Source organism: Polypterus senegalus, chromosome 8 (assembly GCF_016835505.1).
Source record: "Polypterus senegalus isolate Bchr_013 chromosome 8, ASM1683550v1, whole genome shotgun sequence".
Taxonomy (NCBI): domain Eukaryota; kingdom Metazoa; phylum Chordata; class Cladistia; order Polypteriformes; family Polypteridae; genus Polypterus; species Polypterus senegalus.
Window position 1 is genome coordinate 84,970,845 of NC_053161.1, and position 22,455 is coordinate 84,993,299.

Genomic DNA, 22,455 nt, shown 5'->3' on the forward strand with positions numbered 1-22,455 from the left:
TTAGAAATGGGTCTAAAATTTTCAAAGGCAGAGGGGTCAAGATTATTTTTCTTGAGCATTATTATGTTTTGTCTGTGGGACACCCCATTGGTGAGCTGTTCAAATGTTTAAACTGACCAAGGCATGTCATTGCTCCTGGCTTGTATTGTACGTATAGCCTTAAGGAGGCAGGTACTGTACGCCATACTGGCACTTAGTTCATACATTTGTTTTCAGTCGACTAGATTACTGTAACGCACTACTCTCAGGACTACCCAAAAAAGACATAAATTGTTTGCAATTAGTGCAGAATGCAGCTGCTAGAATCCTAACTAAGAAAAGAAAATCTGAGCAAATTTCTCCAGTTTTGATGTCACTACACTGGTTGCCTGTGTCATTCAGGATTGACTTTAAAATACCGCTTATGGTTTATAAAGCCTTAAATAATCTCGCCCCATCTTATATATCGGAATGCCTGACACCTTATATTCCAAATCGTAACCTTAGATCCTCAAATGAGTGTCTCCTTAGAATTTCAAAAACAAAACTTAAAAGAAGTGGTGAGGCGGCCTTCTGCTGCTATGCACCTAAAATCTGGAATAGCCTGCCAATAGGAATTCGCCAGGCTAATACAGTAGAGCACTTTAAAACACTGCTGAAAACACATTACTTTAACATGACCTTCTCATAACTTCTGTGAACGCTGGCCCCGGCACAGACAGACGGACATTTTCGCACCCAACACACTCTTTATTTACACTATTTACAAAGTACTCCAAATCACATGCACTCACAAACCCCAGTGCCCTTGGCACTGAATCCCCCAAAGTCCAGGGCCCACAGTCTCTAGTGCCTTTCTTCCTGGCCGCCTCCTGTCCTCTCTCCAGCTCCGTCGTACTGCCTCCCGACTTCCACCGCTGACTGGAGGGAGGCGGCCCCTTTTATGGGGAGCCGGATGGGCTCCAGCTGCTTCCCGGCACTTAACGGTGGCCACACCCCGGTGTGGCGGAAGTGCTGGGCTCCCAGGACAATTAGGCACTGGGGCGCCGCCTGGCGGTGGACACGGGTCCCTATAGGGCTGGGCTTCAAAGCCCCCTACACGAGGCCCCCTGCAGAACCAGGACGGACGCCCCCACTCGGTCTGGAGGAGGCACACGCCTCCTCTGGTCCTCTAGCCCCGCCGGGCTCCAGCCCCGCCGAGGACCACACGGGATAAACCGGCATCGGGGCGCCGCCTGGCGGTGACCACGGGCCCCTACAGGGTATGGCTTCCATGCCCTCGACCCGTGGCTCCCAACAGAACCAGGACGGACGCCCCCTCGCGGTCTGGAGGAGGTACAAGCCACACTTCATTTTAATTTAATCCTGATACTCTGTAAGTTCAATTCATCATAATAACTATTCATGGTGGCTCTAAAATTCGTACTGACCCCTACTCTCTCTTCTGTTTCTTTGTGGTGGTGGTCTGCACCACCACCACCTACTCAAAGCATCATGATGCTCCAACAATGATGGATGGATTAAAAGGCAGAAGTCTACGTGACCATCATCATCAAGTCCTTCCGTGAGAACCCTAAATCCAAGGAGGACTGTTCATTTATGTTAGGTAGAATGCCCAGAGGGGACTGGGCAGTCTAATGGTCTGGAATCCCTACAGATTTTATTTTTTCTCCAGCCGTGTGGAGTTTTTTTTGTTTTTTCTGTCCACCCTGGCCATTGGACCTTACTCTTATTCTATGTTAATTAATGTTGCCTTATTTTATTTTCTTACTGTGTCTTTTATTTTTCTATTCTTCATTTTGTAAAGCACTTTGAGCTACTTTTTGTATGAAAATGTGCTATATAAATAAATGTTGTTGTTGTTGTAGTTCTTTGCAATACTGCATGTATATTACCACTATGTACCCCATCCCAACCCTGTTCTTTTAAATGTATTGTCAAGCTTGTGATGCAGAGTTGCATGAGAGACAGGAAGACAAGACCATATTTCCAAGTAAGGAATCGCTTCATTGCTGAGAAGGCAGGGTCAGTCTCAAGGCTTCAAAATAGGGTTTTTTCTTCAGCACACAAGCACAAAGATTAAAGTTCCCTTCTTCAGGTTAAAAGAACACAAAGCCTTCTTTGTTGAGCAGGTTCAGTGGCTCGGAAGTAGTGGCTGGAGCAGGTGAGGTCTGGAGGAAAGAGGACAGCAGAGTGAGCCAGAAGACAGGTCAGAGGTCAGCTGTAACTATTTTAAACATCATGTGACAAGCATGTAACATGGTAAGCCTGCAAATATGCAGAGGTCAAATTAAGAATGTACTTGTTTCCTATTGAAATACTATACAAGAGAGTTTTTCGAAGGGCAGTTGTGTTACTTTGCCATTGGTTTGCTGTTTAACAGAGTGCCAGCCTACAGCTGCCAACTGTGGGTGGGAGAAAACACAGCAGAGTGACTACTGCACTGTCTTTGTGCAGCTACCCTCACCATATCAATCTGTCCAATTAGGAAACGATTATGAATCAACTTCATCTGCTTTGATGCAGATGAAAGTGACAAAGGGTGCATTGGAGAGGTAAAGCAAGACAACCTTCAAAAAGTGAATGGTTTTGCAGGTGGTGGCCACAGACAATTCCTCCATGAGGATGGCACGAGGGCCTGAAATCCTCTAGTGGAATGTGTGTTCAAAGCCCATCACTATGCGCCAGAGAATACCATAATAAGCAGCTCCGTCATTGGCACCCCGTTCTCTTCACAGATGAGAGCACATGTGACAAATGTGAAAGTGTCTGGAGACTCCATGGTCAACTATATGAAGCCTGCTACATCATCCAGCATTACTGTGAGTCAGTAATGGTCTGGGAAACCATATCCTTGGAGGGTTGCACAGACCTCCATGTGCAAGGCAGTGGTACCCTGACTGCTGTTAAGTACTGGGATGAAATCCTCAGAGCCACTGTCAGACAATATGCTAGTGCAGTGGGCTATGGGTTCCTCCTGGTGCAGGACAATGCTGGGCCTCATGTGGTGACAGTGTGTAGGCAGTTCCTGGATAATGAAGATACTGATGCCATTGACTAGTCAGCACGTTCCCCAGACCTGAATCCAATTGAAAACCTCTGGGTTGTTTTTTTGTAGGTGCATCTGATACAGTGCCACAGACTGTTCAGGTGTTCACTGATGTCCTGATCCAGGTCTGGGAGGAGATTTCCCCAGAAAACCATTCAATGGGTTGGTGATTTTAGTTTCCATTGACCGCTGTTGCATCATTTTATTCTTTGTTCTCAACAAATTACACAGTATTATTTAGTAAAGATACTTCATTCAGCAAGATCTGATGTATTGGTTTCCCCTTAATTTTTTTTGAGCAGTATATTTTATATTGCATTGTGAGGCGTAAGAAGAACTTTACATATTTTTCATGCAGTTTGTCAACCTATCTCTTTTTTCTTGTGGAGCGAGGGTGAGGGTTGGTAGATTTCCTTCTTCACTTGCCACAAGCCCCATTTTTCTACATAGTCACATCCTCATCTTGGTCAGTAGCATGCTTCTGCTTATGGCATTTATTTACATGAACTGCAAGTTCCTTTTCTTAACATGATCACTTGTGCTGAGGAGGAACAAGCATAAACTGCCCAAGAATACCCACTTGCTAAACACAGGTCAGCTAATTTTATTTTTTCAATAACAATACATTTCAATCAAAACAGCCAAAGTGTTTTGGAGATTTTGGGGTATTTAGTTTTTTTATTGGGGAAGGGGGGTATCCCAAAATATTGATATATCAAAATGTTCCTTCTTAGTGGATACCTACAAGGCCTAGATGTACCATCCTGTTAAATTTAGTCTTTTAAATGGGAAATATCTGTAGTGTTTTTATTGATGAGTGAGTTAGTGAGTCACTCAGTTATCTTTGCCTTAAACAGAAAAGGCACTTATTAAGTGGGTGGCATGGTGGCACAGCTGCCTCACAGTAAGGAGATCTGGGTTTGTTTTTCTGGGTCCTCCCTGCATGGAGTCTGCACGGGTTTCCAGTTTCCTGCCATGGTCCAAAGATATGCTGGTTTGGTGCATTGGCGATCCGAAATTGTCTCTAGAGTATGCTTGTGTTTGTGTGTGTGCCCTGTGGTGGGCTGGCACCCTGCTTGGGGTTTATTCCTGCCTTGTGCCCAGTCCAGTGTTGGCTGGGATTGGCTCCAGCAGACTCCCTAGACTCTGTGTTAGGATATAGCGGGTTGGACAATGACTGACTGACAGTTATTAAGCAGCTTGCTTAATGATTACTTGAATAAGCATTATATTCTTGAGAAGTTTTAGTCAGGTTAGAGTAGTAAATGATTTGTGTAAATGTGGACAGAAGCCATATATCTGTTCTTGTTCTCTTAGACTTGACACCACGGGCTATAGTATTCTTATAAACTGCCTTAGACAATGGGTGGGCCACTCTGGCAGCATCTTAAATTAGTTTCAGTCTTGCTTAACAAGTAGAAAATGCTTTGTTAGTTGTGGTGATTGTACTTTAGAGATACATGATATTGCATATGGTATGCCACAAAGACCTATCCTGGGCCTGTTCTTTTCAATCTACATGGTTCCATTAGGTCAGATTATCTCAAAGGACAAGGTGATCTACCTCAACTATGGAGGCGACACACGGCTCTCTTTATCTATAGTGCATGATGACCCTGATGCTCTTGGCTATCTGACGCAATGTCTTAGCAGTATTTCAAAATGGATTCAACTTTCTCAAACTAAATAAACAGCTTGCCTGAAGAAGGGGCCTGAGTTGCCTTGAAAGCTTGAATATTGTAATCTTTTTAGTTAGCGAATAAAAGGTGTCATTTTGCTTGGTTTTTCTCTACATTCATAATGGCTAACATGGTACAACACCCTAGGACTACAAATTAAATAAGGATAAACCAGAAATCTTAGTGGCTGCCAAATATGGATATAGCAAGGGCATTAGAAATAAACTTGATCCTTTGGGTTTAATAATCAAGGTGGAGGTAAAGAATTTAGGTGTAATTATCAACTGTGATCTAAAGTTTAAATCACATATTAACCAGATTACGAGGACAGCACTTTTCACTTAACAATGATAGCAAAAGTTAGACCTCTTATAACTTTACAAAGTGCTGAAAAATGTATTCACGGTTTTGTTTTTAGTCGACTAGATTACTGTAATACACTCTTAGCTTGACTACCTAAGAAACACATCAATCGATTGCAATTGATGCAGCAGCCAGAACCTTAACTGGAAAAAGAAAATATGAGCATATGTCACCAGTTTTAGTGTTGTTACACTTTAAAATACTACTAATGGTTTATAAAACCTTAAAAAGAGTACTGGAGTCAGGTGGAGAACTTTGGTTTTCCAATTTTCTTTTTCCAGTTAAGATTCTGGCTGCTGCACCAATTGATCTCGATTGATGTGTTTCTTCTCCATCCTATATTTTTCAATGCCTGTCCTTCTACACCCCAAGTCATAACCCTAGATCTTCTAATGGTGGTTCTCTTATAATTCCAAGAGCCAGGCTTAAAAGAAGTGGTGAGATGGCCTTTTGCTATTATGCACCTAAAATCTGGAATACCTTACCTATAGAAATTCACCTGGCTAAAAGTATGTAACATTTATATATTAAAAAAAAAAACTGCTAAAAACCCATGATTGTAATTTGGCTTTTACATAGCTACACTTAAGTTGTAAGTTGTATTCCTAGTTGACTGCTTTGGTATAGAATTATCACAATTTTCAGGGACCCACAATCTTTACTAATGTCTAACAGTAACTAATTTTTAAATAGATATCAATTACGGTTGTATTAACAGCCTCAAACAGAATCATTAAGACTTTTCAACTCGCATTTTAGCACTGTACATTCATTTTCTGTGGAACATAAAATTGCATTACAAATTTCACAAATGCCAATTTGATAAGTCAGTTTAAAATACACAAATTCATTGAGTCAATAACCAGTTCCTTGGTTTAGTGGATGTTAAGTTGCAGAAAATCCTGTTTGCACCAAGAACCAAAGTTCTCCACCTGACTCCTGTACTTTTTTTTTTTTAATCCCCTTAATCAATACACCCTCATTAGAATGTTTCCAACTCTATTACCCTCGATTCCTAAACATCTCTGGGTGAGCATTCAAGCCACCTGTGTATATTGTGGAACAGAAGTGAGGAAGAGGATAATGAACTTCAACTATTATTATAACTTCAACTGACATTTGATTGTGTGGTCAGACCCAACTCCATTGCCATTAAATGGGTTAATGACACCACCAACAATAATGAGATGGCTTTGAGTAAAAGTCTAGCTTACAACTCAAGTGGTGCAAGGACAATAATCCCACCATTTATGTTGGAAAAATCAATTTGCTGGCCATAGACTTCAGAAAGCAGAAGGGAGACCACACTGTCATCTACAAAGGAGTGGAAGATGTTTACAGTTTCAGCAGCTTTAAGTTTCTTGTTGTGATGATCACTGACAAACTGAAGTAGGCACAGCATATTTCATCTATTGTCAAAAAGGCTCACCAGTGACTCTACTTTATCAGATATCAGAGGGCAGCAAACACTTCTCCATTTCATCTCATTGTCTTCTACAGGTGGACATATAATTATGCACATAGAGGATCTGGTCATGCAACTTCCATTTATCAGACAACTATCTCAGCAACGGTATACTCTATGTCCAATACAGTCATGGGGTTTGTGTTGCTTGACTCTATTCCTGTAATCTATATTGGTTTGGAAGACCTAGACCTCATCCACTACAGCAGTTATCCAATCTGCTTTGTTTAATGCCCAATTAATGACAAATTGCTGTTAAATGATTTTATCACTCGACCCAACATTAAATCTTTCTATGCCTATGTAAAGCCTGGCACCACAGCAGTGACTGTTTTTATAAAAGAAGTTGCTCCACTGGACCATAAATCCTTCAAATTAATATGCACCATTTCCAGCTTTCCTGTTATCATCTAAATGTAATACTTCGTTTTTAACAGAATATTTACATTTGTTGTATTCCCTATCTCCTACCTAGGCCAGGGGTCCTCAATCCCAGTCCTGGAGAGCCGCAGTGGCTGCAGGTTTTTGTTCTGACCTGGTTGCTTAATTAGAAAGCAATTCTTGCCAATAAAGCACTAGAAGCTATGAAATTAAAATAACTCTGCTATGTCAGGTCATTCTCATATCCTAGATTTTCTTTCCCTTTCTATCATTCAAATGATTTGAAGGCTAAAATGGACGAGTAATTCTCAGTCCTTCACTTTTTTCTCTTCATTTTTCTTCCAAGTATTTAATTAAACCCAATAGTGCAGATAAATACACACAGGTGTAAATGTAAATAAGCTAAATGGAGAAATGCTGCTCTCTCTTGTCATTTGCATGTTATTGATAATAAGGAGCAATTAAAATAGCTGTTTAAGACAAAATTAAGCAATAAGGGCTCAAAATCACTAAAGTGAAGCAGAAGTGTTACTTTAGCAACAAGTGCTTTTTATTAAGCAACTGGGTTGGAGCAAAAACCTGCAGCCACTGCGGCTCTCCAGGACCGTGATTGAGGACCCCTGACCTAGGCGATTTGAGTATTCATGTTGATGTCCCTATTCTTTAGCTTCTGAGTTTTATAAAGCTCACTGAATATGTTCCACTAGCTCAACATGTGTATAGTCCTACACATAGGCTCTATCAAATTTTAGAACTTAAAATAGAGAGTAATACTATTAACACTAAAGCAATAGATTTTAACATTTCTGATCACAGCATGATGCTTGTAGATGTCATACTTACTTCACTTATCCCAATTAGTCTATTCTCTATAATGTTTTAAAATTTAAAATGTATTAATGTTGCTCTCCTTTCATTTGCCTTATCCAGTTGTATCCAGTTTATTGTGAATGGAGCCTGTTGGTTTATTGTTAGAATAATATGTTGACCTATAAAATTATACAGCACCTTAATGAGAGACCTTAATAGGTTTGCCCGAAAAGGAACATACAGTATTTTTCCTGTCATTCTTTATTAAGGTACATTAATTAGATCTCTATAAAGGATGACGACTGAGCCATAAGCATTAGCCTAGGTGGAGAAAATCAGATTTACCTATAGATCAAGCTTTCTAGGAACATTAACCATCATATTCTAGATAGCATACAGAGGGCAGGTCAAAATATTTTTCTATGCTTATATAAACTTACAATGAAAACCTTAAGCACTTACTTTCTATAAACGACCACTTTATTGAGCCAATTCTTTCAAATTCTTTGGTTCCATAAAGTGCTTTTTGTGAACGATTTCTCCCGCATTTTTATAATAATACAATTAGAAATATTAGAAAATAGTCAAAGCTGCTGCTGTCTTTCAGTCCGGCTCTGTTCCAGTAACATCTGTCACTTCTATTAACACTCCTTTATGTTGTTTTTTAGAGACACTGTTCCATTCCATTCAACAGAGTGCTGCTGAGGTGTCACCCATTGCACGGAGGAGCTCAGATCCTAATTTGGGATCCTGAGGTGGTTTGTCATGTGGTGGGTGTTGCAATGCTCTGTGCTCTGTATCAATGCATGCACCCAACCTCCTATAAATATGTAAATATATGAATAAATATTTGAAACGAAAAGCTCTGGGCAAAAACAAGAAAAAATAAACAGGAATGTACAAAAAGCTAAAAGGCAAAGAATAACTTAATTTTTGTTACAACATATTATCATAAACATGTGAAAGAGACTAATCTGAGACAAAGGATAAGAATGTCACTGTAAGTTGAATACCTTCCTGAGCAGATGTTCTTTTAACAACTAATTAAGTCAGCAGATCAAGTTAGTTTATAGATGCCATTCCAAAGTCTAGGTGAAGCAGAGCTAAAACTCCTTTACATATACAGGAGTTTATTTTTGAGTATGACAATATTGCTGCTATCATAAGACCAGAGTAGGAGCATAGGCCTGTAATTGTATAGGAGGTTACTGATTTAGTTCAATGCATTACCATTTAAAACTTTACTGGTTATCAGCAAGGTTTGGTATTCAGTCCTGTAAAACAAAGAAAGTCAGTGAAAACTGAACAGAACTGGTGTTATGAACTCACTGCTGTATATCAATATCTCTCTTGAAACTGAGATAATATATATAATCCCTTTGATGGTCAAAGGAAACTTGGGCAAGCAAGCAAGCACGGTTAACCTTACTTTGTTGTCTCTCAAGTCAGCCAACTGCTTTCATAGATCGTAGCAAAATTATACTATAGAGCTGAATGGTTAAAGAAGACATTCCTGTGGTGTAATGGAGCTGAGCTATTTTACCCAAAGCCAGGCAGAAGGCTGAGTTATAATGGTCGATAAGATTAACTAATTTAGATGTAAAGAAAAAAGACAAAGAAAGGCTAAAGGGGCACATATTTCTTAAAGTTTCTGAAAGAATCTTGACATTTACAGTACAGTTAAAGACAAAAAGAAGAGAGACAATAAAATTACAGCCACGATTGCGGCTATAAAGATGTAATTGTTGCCAAATGATAAGCCAAATTTGCAGATTAAGTCCTATAATTGACCATAACAGTGGATAGGAAAAGTAACATGCTGCAGTAAGGAAAAACAGTCTAGCATGAACAGGAATTTAGTCATATGCTTAGATGTAGGAATATCAATGTACTATAGATACTAAAATCACTAATATACAGGAATGTCTGGTAAAGAGAGCTTAAATGAGTTAGTAGTTTAGTTAGATAAGTTATAAAAGGTCCATTCTATTCTGTAGCATGATAAAGAAAGATGAGTAAAATACAGTGTGATCAGAATTGGTCAGCAGTTTTAGAGCTTTAAACTGAATTGGCAATGGGCATTTAAAACAATAAATATTCTTTTGATGTTCTGTTCTGAAATAATAAACTACAGCCAGCCCACTGGCCTGAATTAGGCTATGAGTTGTTATAAACATTACCAAATGAAATCACCTCCTTTACAGATTTTTGTGATGTTTTGGAAAAGTTTTGCAAGTAAAGTAAAACATGCGTACCCAACTTACTTATTATGTATGCATATATTAATTTTAAAAAACAGACAGAGCAGCTGTTTCTATGTGCAAATGGGAGCCATGGATAGCTCAGGCTGTACCTGCAAGCAGCAGGTATCTGGGTTAACAAGAACAATACAACTCAAAAACAAAAACATACTGTTTTAACCAGCCTATATTGCTGTTAACTAATTTTCTTCATCAGAAATGCACAGGCAATTTTTTTAAATTTTATGTATTTACATGTTTTGCCCCATTAAGTACAGCATGACTGTAGAACAGTGTGACAATGAGTATATTATATATACATTGACTATGCAGTCCAGTAGCTCAAATTTTTAATTGCAGCACATGTTATTTTAGATATATTTTATTAGGTCTACAGTGCCAAAAAAAAATCTACTTTACAAAATCTGATGGTTTCTTTAATCACAGCATCATTGGTCCTTTAAAAAAAAGTAATCTCAAGCCCAGTAGGGAATAAACAGTCTGAAACTGAGGAAACATTATGCATATAATGGAGACAATGAAAAACACAATGTGCTAGTATTTTTTAGAAAAGCATGTTTAAAAGAAAAAAATGAGGTATTAATATTACTAAGAAGGGTTTTTATTCACTGTACAGTTCTAACAAGTAATTTGAAAACCTGATTCATTAAAAATCAGCAGCAATAGCAGTCTGTCAATATAGAGTTTGCCTGAAGCTATCATTGTCAGGAGAAAATTGAATCGAAGGATAGGATGCTGCGGTACTAGGCCCTCTTACTTTTTTACACACGTGGCCCATTCTTTACTAAGTGTTCAGAAAATTATAAGTATTAATTGCCTCTTGAAGAAGACTGGAAAACAGGTAGCATAGGCAGTCATTACGTATGACTACTTGTGTACATCACTATTTGCATCACAAGCTTTGATTCTTAAAAGCTTAAATGCCCTGCAAATCTGTTATTAGTCTGCTTATCCCATCCAAAGGTTTAAAATGAAATAATTTTAGTTACAAAAACATCGCTCAAACTAGACAGGAAGAAAGATATTTCCTTACAAACATGAGTCATAAAAGGAAGACATACTTTATGTTCAGGTTAGCTATAAAACAAAGTTTTATATGTATGGAAACTATAAAGGAAAAAATGGCATAAATAATGGAACTGTAACAAACACCTTCCAGTTGTGGGATACGTTATGTATGTGTGACCACCTGTGAATGCAAGTACAGTAGGTCATTAGATATTTGGATAACAACAAACTGTTAAGCGTGACATCTTCATACCTTAATTAAGATTATTTTGCAAGTGTTATGTCCAAATAACTGTAATTTGGTAATTTACAGCAACTTTACAAGTGAAAGAGCAAAATCTATTCAGATAGTGGCCAGGACAGGCATGGCCCAGGACTCTGCAATTGGAAAACAACACTAAAAATTATGTCACCCTGCCAGATACCTAGTATACATATAAATTAAAATCATGACTTAAAAAACTTGAAACATAATATGCAGCAATACTATTTCATCAGTCAATAAATTACAATCAACATAAATGTGTAAGACACAAAGAATCATTTAACCCTTATCTTAAAGGGAGTCTGCAAACTTGATGAAAATCACTGTGGCAAAATTTTATCAGTGTGCATTCTGAAAGGAAATGTGCTGCCAAAAAAAGAGACAAAGACGCTGTTCTTAAAATATACTTTAAATAGTGAGATCAAAAACAGTCAACTGAATTCTAGACACCAGAGGAAGAATTCTCATTACCATGACCTTAAAATAAAAGTAATATGACATACATACAAAAGCAAACATGTTTTGTAACTTATGCAGTAAAGAATAAAAAAATCCTTTTACTTATAAGTAGCTGATATTATCTTTATATCTAGAAATAAGATAAGGCCAAAATGTGTGGAAAAACAGAAGGAAAAAAATATGCCCTAAATCTTTCCACTTTCCACAGTGTTGTTGCCCAGTCTTGACTTATTCTGAATTATGATGCTAGATTTTGCAAAATAATCTCTAGGAAACAGAGCCTTTGTGAAGAAAGATCAGTAGTTAACCACCTTTCTGGAGCATTGTCTGAAAAAGAAAAAAGGAGAAAACAGTCTTTAATTTCAAGTACTGGGACACAGCAACATAAATACTACTACTATATAACAAACAACACTGGTATATATGCTTAACTAAACACTTAGGAAGGTTATAGGAATAAAAATATAATATTATGCTGTGTGGTCAAGAAAGTTACATCATTATATGCAAGTTCAATCAGCTGGACATATACTCTAATCTTTTTGTTTGTTTTAAATTCTTGTATGTTGATCAACCTGAACTAAAAGGTGTTATTTTCAATTGTTATATTTTGTAAAAGATTAATATGAACATTCAAAAGTCAGTGAATAAATAAATCATTATACATGTTTAAGTAAGTAAATAAATAACTAAACCTAAATGTATTTAAAATACAATAAGCGAGTTTTTGTAATTTTGTAAGAAACGTAGTCACTTCTGCTTATGTAAAAATGATTGAAATCTTAATATTTTTTGAAATGTACTAGATATTGCACAACTAACAGGAAAAAACATAGCGGTTGTTTTTAAATTACTAAAAGTCATGCTTGGAAATCGCTATTTGTATTTGAGCTACTACTTAATTAGAATTAAAATTTATAAGGAAATAATCACAAATTCATCAAGATGCAGTGAAGTGTTAACAATGGTTTAAATTAAGGTATCGCAGAGCTATTTTTTGTACTATGCAGACAAACTATTAATTCTGATGCAAGAATCTTGTCATCAAATGATTATATTAAAAAACAACTAAAGTACATATTTTTTACAAAGTGCAAACTACATTTAAGAATACAAGACAAAATTAAAAAAAAATTATTAACTGCTCTTATGATGTAAAATGTATTGATAAAACATGCATTACTATAAAGTTTCACAAAGTGTTTCAATTACCAGTGAGAATATTGTACAGGTACACATGCGTTCAGCAAAAATGCTAAAAATCAAGAAAAAAAAAATGGTACGCTTTAATTTAGTTGAATTTACTAGCCTAATTATAACAGGGTTCGTACACATTTTTACAAAAAAAATTCCATGACTTTCCAGTTATTCTAAGGCAAATTCCCATGACCATATGTTCTCTGAAATTTCTTTGTAAATTTGAAAAACAATAATAAAACTTCATGTCAAATTTACCAAATATTATTAAAATAAAATAATGAGAAGATATGTGGTTTCATAAAATATAAATATTTATTTAAACATTGCTGACACTCCAGCACAATGTAAACCCTGAAAAACATTCTGTAGCCCTAATTAACATAAATGACTGGAAGGCAACAATAAAGTAAAAAAAAAAATAAATACAAATAAGTAAAAGTGTTCAGTAACACTGACATTAACATCAGAAGGCAGTAGTAACAAAGTGGAAACTGTCCATTGGGATAAAAGATATTGTTGTTTAAACCACTAACATGCTAAATCACTAACAATGTTAACAAATGACATCCTTCTATATTTGAATCCCGTGAAAACAATCTATACAAAGATCATTGTTTCATTTCTGCAAGCTTTTCAATATTCAGCAGACATGCTTTCTTTTCTTTTGCAGTTTGCCGCAAACTGTTGGATTTAGTGATGAAGGTCAGATTGCTTGTAGCTTCTGCGTTCTCAGCATATTCATCAGCTGATTTCTCGAGGGCGCAAATGTCAGTCTCCACTCCTATCCCTCTTCATTTTCAATTCATGCAGCTCATCTGTGGGGGTCTTCCGCTTGAACTCAACACCTTTTTCTTAAAGTAAGGAGCCACCCCAAAGTACAATCTGGATGTCAGGAAACATAACCTGAAATAAATAGCTTGTGTCTTCACACAACTTGTAAGAATAATTTGCCACCTTTAGCACCCACAGTACCTCTGCAGTTAGGGCTTCGTTTCTGGACACAGCATCTGAAATCTGCCCTTGTTCGAAGGTGGATGAGAGAGAAGTACTGCAGCTGACAGCAGGTGTCAGGTTGGAGTCTTGGGGGTTTGGGGGGGGGAGTCAGTTATGGGGTTGAGAGATGATTCACATGCAGCAGCCTGGTGCTTAGCCCCCTTTGCATGTCTAGTTAGCACTGCCTCTCCCATGTTCAATATGTCGAACGTTTTACTACACAGTCAACATTTCGCACATCCCAGGTCCTGATCTTTACCAAGCCATGCATTGTTAAATTGGCATTTACCTGGCATTTCGCTACTGAATCTCCTGCATGGCAGACAGCAGAAAACTGCATTTCTGACACTCACCACATGCAGTATGCCGAGTTACTACAGGCATGCACGAAAATTTACTTTGTTAATGTATAAAGACGTTTCTCACTCAATTTTAAAGGAACCATTTACTTTATTATACAGATATGTCAATCAGATTTCCATAACTTTCTTTGTTTATTTAGTTTTCTAAAATTTTTCAAGACCGTACCAACCCTGTTATAACCACTTTCCCCTTCACCTAAGACAATGGATACATTTTTAATAATATGTAGAAGTAATGTTACAACAGGATCTGATAAAACAAAATATGAAAACTAAGAATTTTGAAATTCTGGAAATCCATATGAATAGTTGTAAGGAATGACTCAAACTATAGACAATAGAAAAGTAAGGTGCTTTCAAGAAGATGACAGAAATCAGGTATATAATCTTAGTTAACAAATCTAATGCTGAAGCTAAATAAATAATACTCTTTTATAAAGATTGTCTTTGCACAATTTATGGTGTGGGTGTACATACATATTTAAAAAAAACACCACTTTTTGCCAACATAAAAACGCACTTTGAAAAAGTGTCTGGTCTTTCCTAACATAATTAAAGCACTTTACTGGACTTATATTGCAATAAGGGCACCTAGGAAGAATAAAGCTGCTTTTGTTAACTGTAAGCAGCGTCGGAGATGGCCGGGGGGGCGATCTGGGCGGGATGCCCAGGAGGACCGGAGGAGGGCTTATGCCTTCCCCAGACCATGTGGGCGCGACCCTGGTACCTTTGGTAGCTATAGGTACAGAGCTTTGAAGCTCAACCCTGTAGGGGTCCGTGGTCACCACCAGGGGGCGCCCTATGCCTATGGAGCCCTGGACCTAGACACTTCTGCCACACCCAGAAGTGCTGGGGGGAAGAGGAGCAGGGACACCAGGAGTGCTTCTGGGGATGCAGCCGGCACTTCCACCACACTTGGGCGTGTCGATGGAAGATTGCTGGGACACACCTGGAGCACATCCGGGGGAATATAAAAGGGGCTGCCTTCCTTCATACAATGACTTGAGTCGGGTGGAAGAGAACGAGGTCTCTGGAGGATGCAAGGAGGCGGCCTGAAGAGAAAGTGAGGCATTTTTGTGTTGGCCAGGACTTTGTAGGACTTTTGGGGTTTGTGCACTTATTGTAATTATAATTATGTATAATAAACGTGTTGTGGGTGAACCTACGATGTCCACCTGTCTGTGTCCGGGCCAGCGTTCACAGCAGTTATATCCATTAATGCACAAGTTATCTAAAATGTGACTGGCAAACATTGTGTCTTGATGGCCTGGGTCAACCTGTGATACATTAATTTTGCGGCAAAGTAGCTTTGACACACGTTATGGTGCTATACGTGGTGGGTGGCTTGTTGATAATGTAACTGGCTAACCCCTCAGTGTTTCATATAGTCTGTGCTACTCATTGCTTCAGGAAACACATCGCCACATATACCAGGAGGCAGTGGTCACCCACTCAGACAATGGTGTTTTACACTTTTCCCGGAACACCAGATCACAGAAGAGAGGTGCTGCTCTGCTGTGCATGATCTTGGGCTCTCACAACCAGATACTCTCGAATGCAGATGGCAGGGCCTTAATGCGTCAAGAGGGAGAGGTTTCGCTAATAGCCAACAGAGTTCTGCAGCATTGTGATTGCATATTATGAGGTTGATTAACATGCACCATATATTGATGTGTCAGGGCGATGTTCAAGGCGCACTCATATATACATATTTACAAAATGATTGTGATTTTTTAAATGGTAAATTACGTAGAAATGTGTGTACTCTAGGTTATATAAAACTGATGTTTTTGTGGCATACATATTTTCCTGTATTTATGGCATGCGCATATTTTCACACTTGAATCCATGTAAAGTTTTATAAATGTGCCCTCTGGTCACATATAGAGAGCTGCTTCTCAAATGTTTGTTTACTTCTCGGACACCCTCCAATCCAATCATGAATATTTAAAAAAATAAATGAAAGAGTTAAACGTAATGCAATTAACATTTAAACCCAAATTTTCTGTGCATAAAAAATAAGGATTCCACTATTTCTTCAGCAACGTTCGCAAATTAAGTACAAGGCACTATTTTTGAAAAAGGAACTGATATCTTAAGGACTTTAAGGAAGAATCTAATTCTTGCTTAAAGTGAATGAATACCTGCTTAAACACACAGAACAAAGCACTTTCTTAAATAAAGATATTTGGTCAGAGTCGATGAAGTTGTTTTCCTTGCTGATGTATATATACTATTTACATGTACTCCATTTAATTAACCTGCTGTATTATACAGTCATTTCGAATGCTGCAGTGCAAAAATAGAAATAATCACATTCAAAGAATTACTCTAAAGTTTTGCATACAAAGTAGTAAGCTATGACTCAAGAATGTAAGAGTGGCCATAAAGCAAAAGGTGATTAACAGCAGTTCATGGACTACAGCTAAACTTTATATATTGTACCACACTCTATCTCCACAAAGCTTAAAAAGTAGACACTAAAATTGCTATATGATATATTTCAGACCATAGATTTAACAAAAAACATTTTTATTCTGATTATCTGGAATGAATAATTTACAGTAATTTAAATTACAACGCACACCCTTCATGCCATATAGCATACAGCAAATGAGGATGCTAACAAATGAAGATGTGGGCTAGAGGTATGCATTGGGACTGGAATACCATGGGACCCAAAGTAAATGTTGAAAGTATGTGACTTTTCACGCTTATGCGGATAAGAGTTTACAGTCAGCACTGAGAAATGCAGGATGACAAATGGTCTATAATGTACAATAAAACTCCAGTAAAACTGTTATTGCTTTAAATATTGACAAAAACCATTACATTATAAAAATCCATTTTGTATTAAAGTCTGATCGTAATGCCATTATTTTTAAGTTATTTGAGATATTCAAAGATATTGAGAAGGGCAATCAAAACCAACCAGTATCAAACAGGAAATGTAAGATATTTGAAAGGGACTTTCATTGGATTCTGCTTCGGAGAGTAGCAAGATGTACTCCCTGATAGTATTAAGCAAAAGAAAGAAAAATAGTTAATTGTATTGCACTTGTGAAAACATTTGGCCATGAGATTTTTGTAGCTGTAAATGCTTTGTGCAGCTTGCTGACGTTTCTACTTAATTTGGCATACATATGAATAATGCTTCTAAATGCAATGCATACCTTAGTATATAACAACAACAACATTTATATAGCACATTTTCATACAAAAAAATGTAGCTCAAAGTGCTTTACAAAATGAAGAATAGAAAAATAGAAGACACAATAAAAAATAATAAAAAGTCAACATTAATTAACATAGAATAAGTAAGGTCTGATGGCCAGGGTGGGCAGAAAAAACAAAAAAAAAACCTCCAGGCGACTGGAGAAAAAAAAAAAAATCTGCAAGGGTTCCAGACCAAGAGACCGCCCAGTCCCCTCTATAGGCACACTGTGCTTTTTTCTAATTTATTTTCCTGCAAAAATGTAGGTGTTACAGTATGAGACACTGACATATGTCTTTGATACATGTGTGTTGACAATGAACAATGCTATACTGCATGGGATGCAGTTTCCATATCAACCCAAAATAAATAAAAGTGGCACTTGACTTCTGAGGCCAAACAAGCATTTTCAGTAAACGAAAAGGGGTGCTGATGTCAAAAGAGTTTGGCTGTATTAAGGATCATAATTTTGCACTGGTTAAGCCTCTATTAACAGATTTTAAATTGCTGTGAACCAGAAGGGAGCAGTCAGAGTATCTGTGGGAATGGTATTGAAAAAAATGTCAGGCACACTGCTTTAATGTGTGTTTAACATTCATACACTCTGGAGCTGTATTCTCAAGCTCCATTACCTCATCTACATATCTAGTTTTCTGTTACATAGCTTAAATCACATGATATATACTATGCAAAGTTTAAGCAAAATTACATGTGCGATTGGTTAATTGGTGTGTGACTTTATTAAAGCGTTAGCCACAAAATTACAAAAGTCAACCCTTTAAATTCAGGTCCTGCTTATTAAAGAACATGAAACTCAAGTGATGGTGTCGAAAGGGGGATTTATTAGCAGCATGCATTTTTCACATCTTATCACCGATACTAAAAGGTCACATTATTAAGGGATAAAGGGAAATTCAATTAAAAGTGCTGGCTCAACATCGGGCCCCAAATTACTACTATAATTCATGTTTAAATGCCTAAATATTAAATTATAAATAATTTTTGCCCCGAGTCTGTGTATTTTGAAGTTATTTTATTAACATAATTTTTTTATGATTTTGTGCATTGCTTTTCTTGTCAGTTGAATTTCATGATTGTAGTAATAGTGCTTACAGCAAGGACACCTGTTGTCAGTCACATGATGGTTCATGTCATCATGGACTAATCGTTAAAAATGGAGCTGTGCACTACACTGCATCAACATTTTTGGAGTCTAAAACTTATGCCAATTTTGAAAGATTTAGTTAGCAATAGGATCACGAACGGGGATCACTTGGACAGAACATAAACCATCTAAAGTCAAAAGAAGTGTTATGGTAAATCTTTCAGGAAGCATGGAAGCATTCAACACATGACTATGTGAAAAAATATATACAGCAGCATGCCAAAGCAAATTCCTTTTGCTTTGCATTGTAAGGAAAACTACACAATATACAGACCTGTTTCAGAAACGCAAGAAATTCTCATTACTTTTGATTGTATGAATATTATATCAGAGGTTTATTAATGCATTGTTCTGTCTCACACATACAATTAGGTCCATAAATATTTGGACAGAGACAACTTTTATCTAATTTTGGTTCTGTACATTACCATAATGAATTTTAAATGAAACAACTCAGATGCAGTTGAAGATCACTCGAAAGGCAAGGCGTGTGACTGACCACTAAGTCACAAAGGAACCAAGGTTAACTTCTAAGCAACTAAAAGCCTCTCACACATTGGTTAATGTTCATAAGTCTACTATCAGAACACTGAACAACAGTGATGTGCACGTCAGGGTTGCAAGGAGAAAGCCACTGCTTTCCCAAAATAAAAATGCTTCCCATCTACAGTTTGCTGAAGGGCACCTGGACAAACCTGAAAAATATTGGAGCAATGTTTTATGGACAGGTGTGATCAAAATAGAAGTTTTTGGTTCGAAAGAGAAATGTTATGTTTAAAGAAAGAAAATCACTGCATTTCAGCATGAGAACCTCATCCCATCTGTAAAACAGGGTGGTGATAGTATTATGCTTTGGGCCTGTTTTGCTGTGTCTAGGTCAGGACAGCTTGCTAGTGTCGACTGGAGAAAGAATTCTGAATTATACCAGAGAATTCTAAAGGAAAATGTCAGGACATCTGTCAGTGGACTACACCTCAAGAGAATCTAGGTAATGCAGTAGACAAGGACTCCAAGCACACAAGTTGTTCTACCAAAGAGTAGTTGAAGAAGAATAAAGAAATAAATAAAGGTTTTGGAATGGCCAAGTCAAAGTCCTGAGAACCTGAAACATGAAGTTCATTTGAGAAAACCCAGGAACATACCCGAGTTGAAGCAATTCTGTATGGAGGAATGGGCTAATATTCCTCCAAGCCAATGTGCAGAACATATCAAAAACATTTAGTTGCAGTTATGGCTGCAAAAGTGGGTCACACCAAATACTAAAAGTAAAGGTTTACATACTTTTGCTACTCACAGATATGTAATACTGGGTTGGTTTTCCTCAACAGATAAATGACCTAGTATGATATTTTTGTCTCATTTGTTTAGCTGGGCTCTACATATCTAATTTTAGGACTTGTGTGAAAATCTGATGATATTTTAAGTCATATTTATGCAGGAATATGGTAAATTCTGAAGGATTTACTAAATTTCAAGCACCACTGTAGAACTTTACCAAGACAAAATAGCCTCTCTGGGAACACCCATGCCAGGGTTCTAAAAAGGAAGGTGTGGCTGTTAATCAACCTTGGATCCAGGAGGAACAATGCCAGTTTCATCCCAGTTGCACAACACTTGACCAATTCTTACACTTACTCCCATGAACTGTATAGAATCTTTGTATGCACAAACAGCCTATATGTGTTTTGTGGCCTTAAAAGAGGCATATGACCACATCTCTCAACGTGCACCATGGATGGGGGAAAGGTTAGGGTTGGTGCTTTGTGAGCATGGGGTACCAGATCTGCTGTTGAGGGCTATTCAATCCCTGTACAACCAGAGAAAAACCTTGGTTCGCATTGCTGGTAGTAAGTCAGACTTATTCCTTGTGGGTGTGAGATTCTACCAGGACTGGCCCCTATCATCGATTATGTACACGATCTTTGTGGATTGAATTTCTAGGCATAGCCAAGAAGTGGAGGGTGTCCAGTTTGATGACCTCATGATCACAGATAATGTGGTCCTTATGGCTTCATTGGGCTCTGAACTCAGATGCATGGTGTGGTGGTCTGCAGTCAAGTATGAACCAGCTGGGATGAGGAATCAATACCTCCAAGTTGAAATCACAATTTTCAGCAAGAAAAGAGAGGATTGTCCTCTCCAGGTCGGGGGTGAGGAGATGCCTGAAGTTTCAAGGGGTCTTCTTAATAAGTGAGGAAATAAGGGAGCCGGAGACAGGCAGGCAGATCAAGCAGTGTCTGCAGACATGATGACATTCTACTGGTTATCCGTGGTGAAAAGAGCTTCACCAAAAGGCAATGCTCATTCCTGTCCTCATATATGGTCATGAGCTTTGGGTAGTAACCAAAAGAACTTGATTGTGGATACAAGTGGCAGAAATGAGCTTCCTTCACAGGGTGTCTGGGCTCAGCCTTAAGAGACAGAGCGAGGAGCATAGTCATTCAGGAGAAGCTCAAAGTAGAGCTGCTACTCCTCTGCATTGAAAGGAGCAAGTTGAAGTGCCTGCTGGATGCCTTGCTGGGGAAGAGTTTTGGGCATGCCCAACCAGGAGGAGACCTCAGGGTAGATGCAGGACATGATGTAGAGATTATATCTCTAGGCTGGCGAGGGAACACCTAGGATATCCCCCCTAGAGAAGCTGTTGGTAGTGGATTAGGGGAAAGAAACATCTGGGCATTTTGCTCAGATTTCTGTCCCTGAAACCCAGACCTGGATAGATGAGAGTTTGTGGATGGATGGATACTAACAATACAGTGGTGACAATTTTATTTTTAACAATGCTTATTGATTTACTATTGTAATTTAAAAGTACATACGTGTTAAAAGAACTGCTATCACCTCGTAGTTGACTCAATCCCTTATCTCTAACCAAACAAACCCAACACAAAATTTCCCTCTGCAAAACAATTAAACCCTAGTTTTGAAATATTTTACATTAGAAAAGTAACATTAAGGAGAGAAAAAATATGATGTCTGCACACTTTAACATTTATAGAACCACCTTCTGCAGCGATAACAACTCTGTGTCCTTAAGTTAAATATGCATTAGCTTTTCTCACTCTTCAGGAGTAACTTTGGTCAATTCTTTAAGTCAGATGAGCTACATGATGCTTAAGTAATTTAGACGATCTTGTGTCTTATTTTAAACAGTCCTGCCAATTCTCATACAGACTGAGATCGGGGGATCGGGGCTTGAACTAGACATCAACCTTTTTGTCTTTGAGTCAATCCAATGTTATCTTGGCTATGTGTTTGCAATTGCTGTCAAGAAACTTACCTACTTTTCAGTTTATTTGCAGACTGAAACAAGTTCTCTTTCAGTATTGTACATTATCTTCCACCATCTATTCTTCCTTCTGTTTACCCTGATGCACTGTCCCTACATATGTAAAGTAGCCTCATATTATAATGCTATCATCACCATACTTCACTGTAGGTATGGTATATTTTTTTTTTCCCAAATGTGTTCAATGGTACATTTGAGAAACAAATATGTTTATGAATTTTGGCATAGAAGCTCTTGGTCTTACCTGACCATAAATCACTTTCCTAAATTACAATTGAGCCATTGTCATGTTTTTGACAATAACTAGATGTGCTTCAACATGGTTCTTCTTGAATAATGGCGCTTTGATGCCATTTGAAAATGGACAAGTGGTGCAACTTTACAGCAGTCTCAGCTACTGGACAATAGAATTCCTTCAAAGTGATTAATTCTCAATAGATTCCTCTCCAAAGACTCCAGTTTGTATGCAAAAAGGGTGCTGAATAATGACCTAATCTTGACTGCATAAGAGTGATT

At 37.8% G+C, this 22,455-nt stretch overlaps 1 protein-coding gene across 2 annotated transcripts in view; it reads right to left on the reverse strand.

Annotated features, from left to right (window-relative positions):
* Positions 1-10,572: 10,572 nt before the first annotated feature.
* chchd3a (coiled-coil-helix-coiled-coil-helix domain containing 3a) overlaps positions 10,573-22,455 on the reverse strand; it is a 200,516-nt gene continuing 188,633 nt past the window's right edge. For both annotated transcript variants that reach the window (XM_039761359.1, XM_039761358.1), the window contains one exon: positions 10,573-12,046. In XM_039761359.1, the coding sequence (XP_039617293.1) occupies positions 12,023-12,046 (24 nt within the window). In that variant the 3' untranslated portion in view covers positions 10,573-12,022. The remainder of the gene's footprint in view (positions 12,047-22,455) is intronic.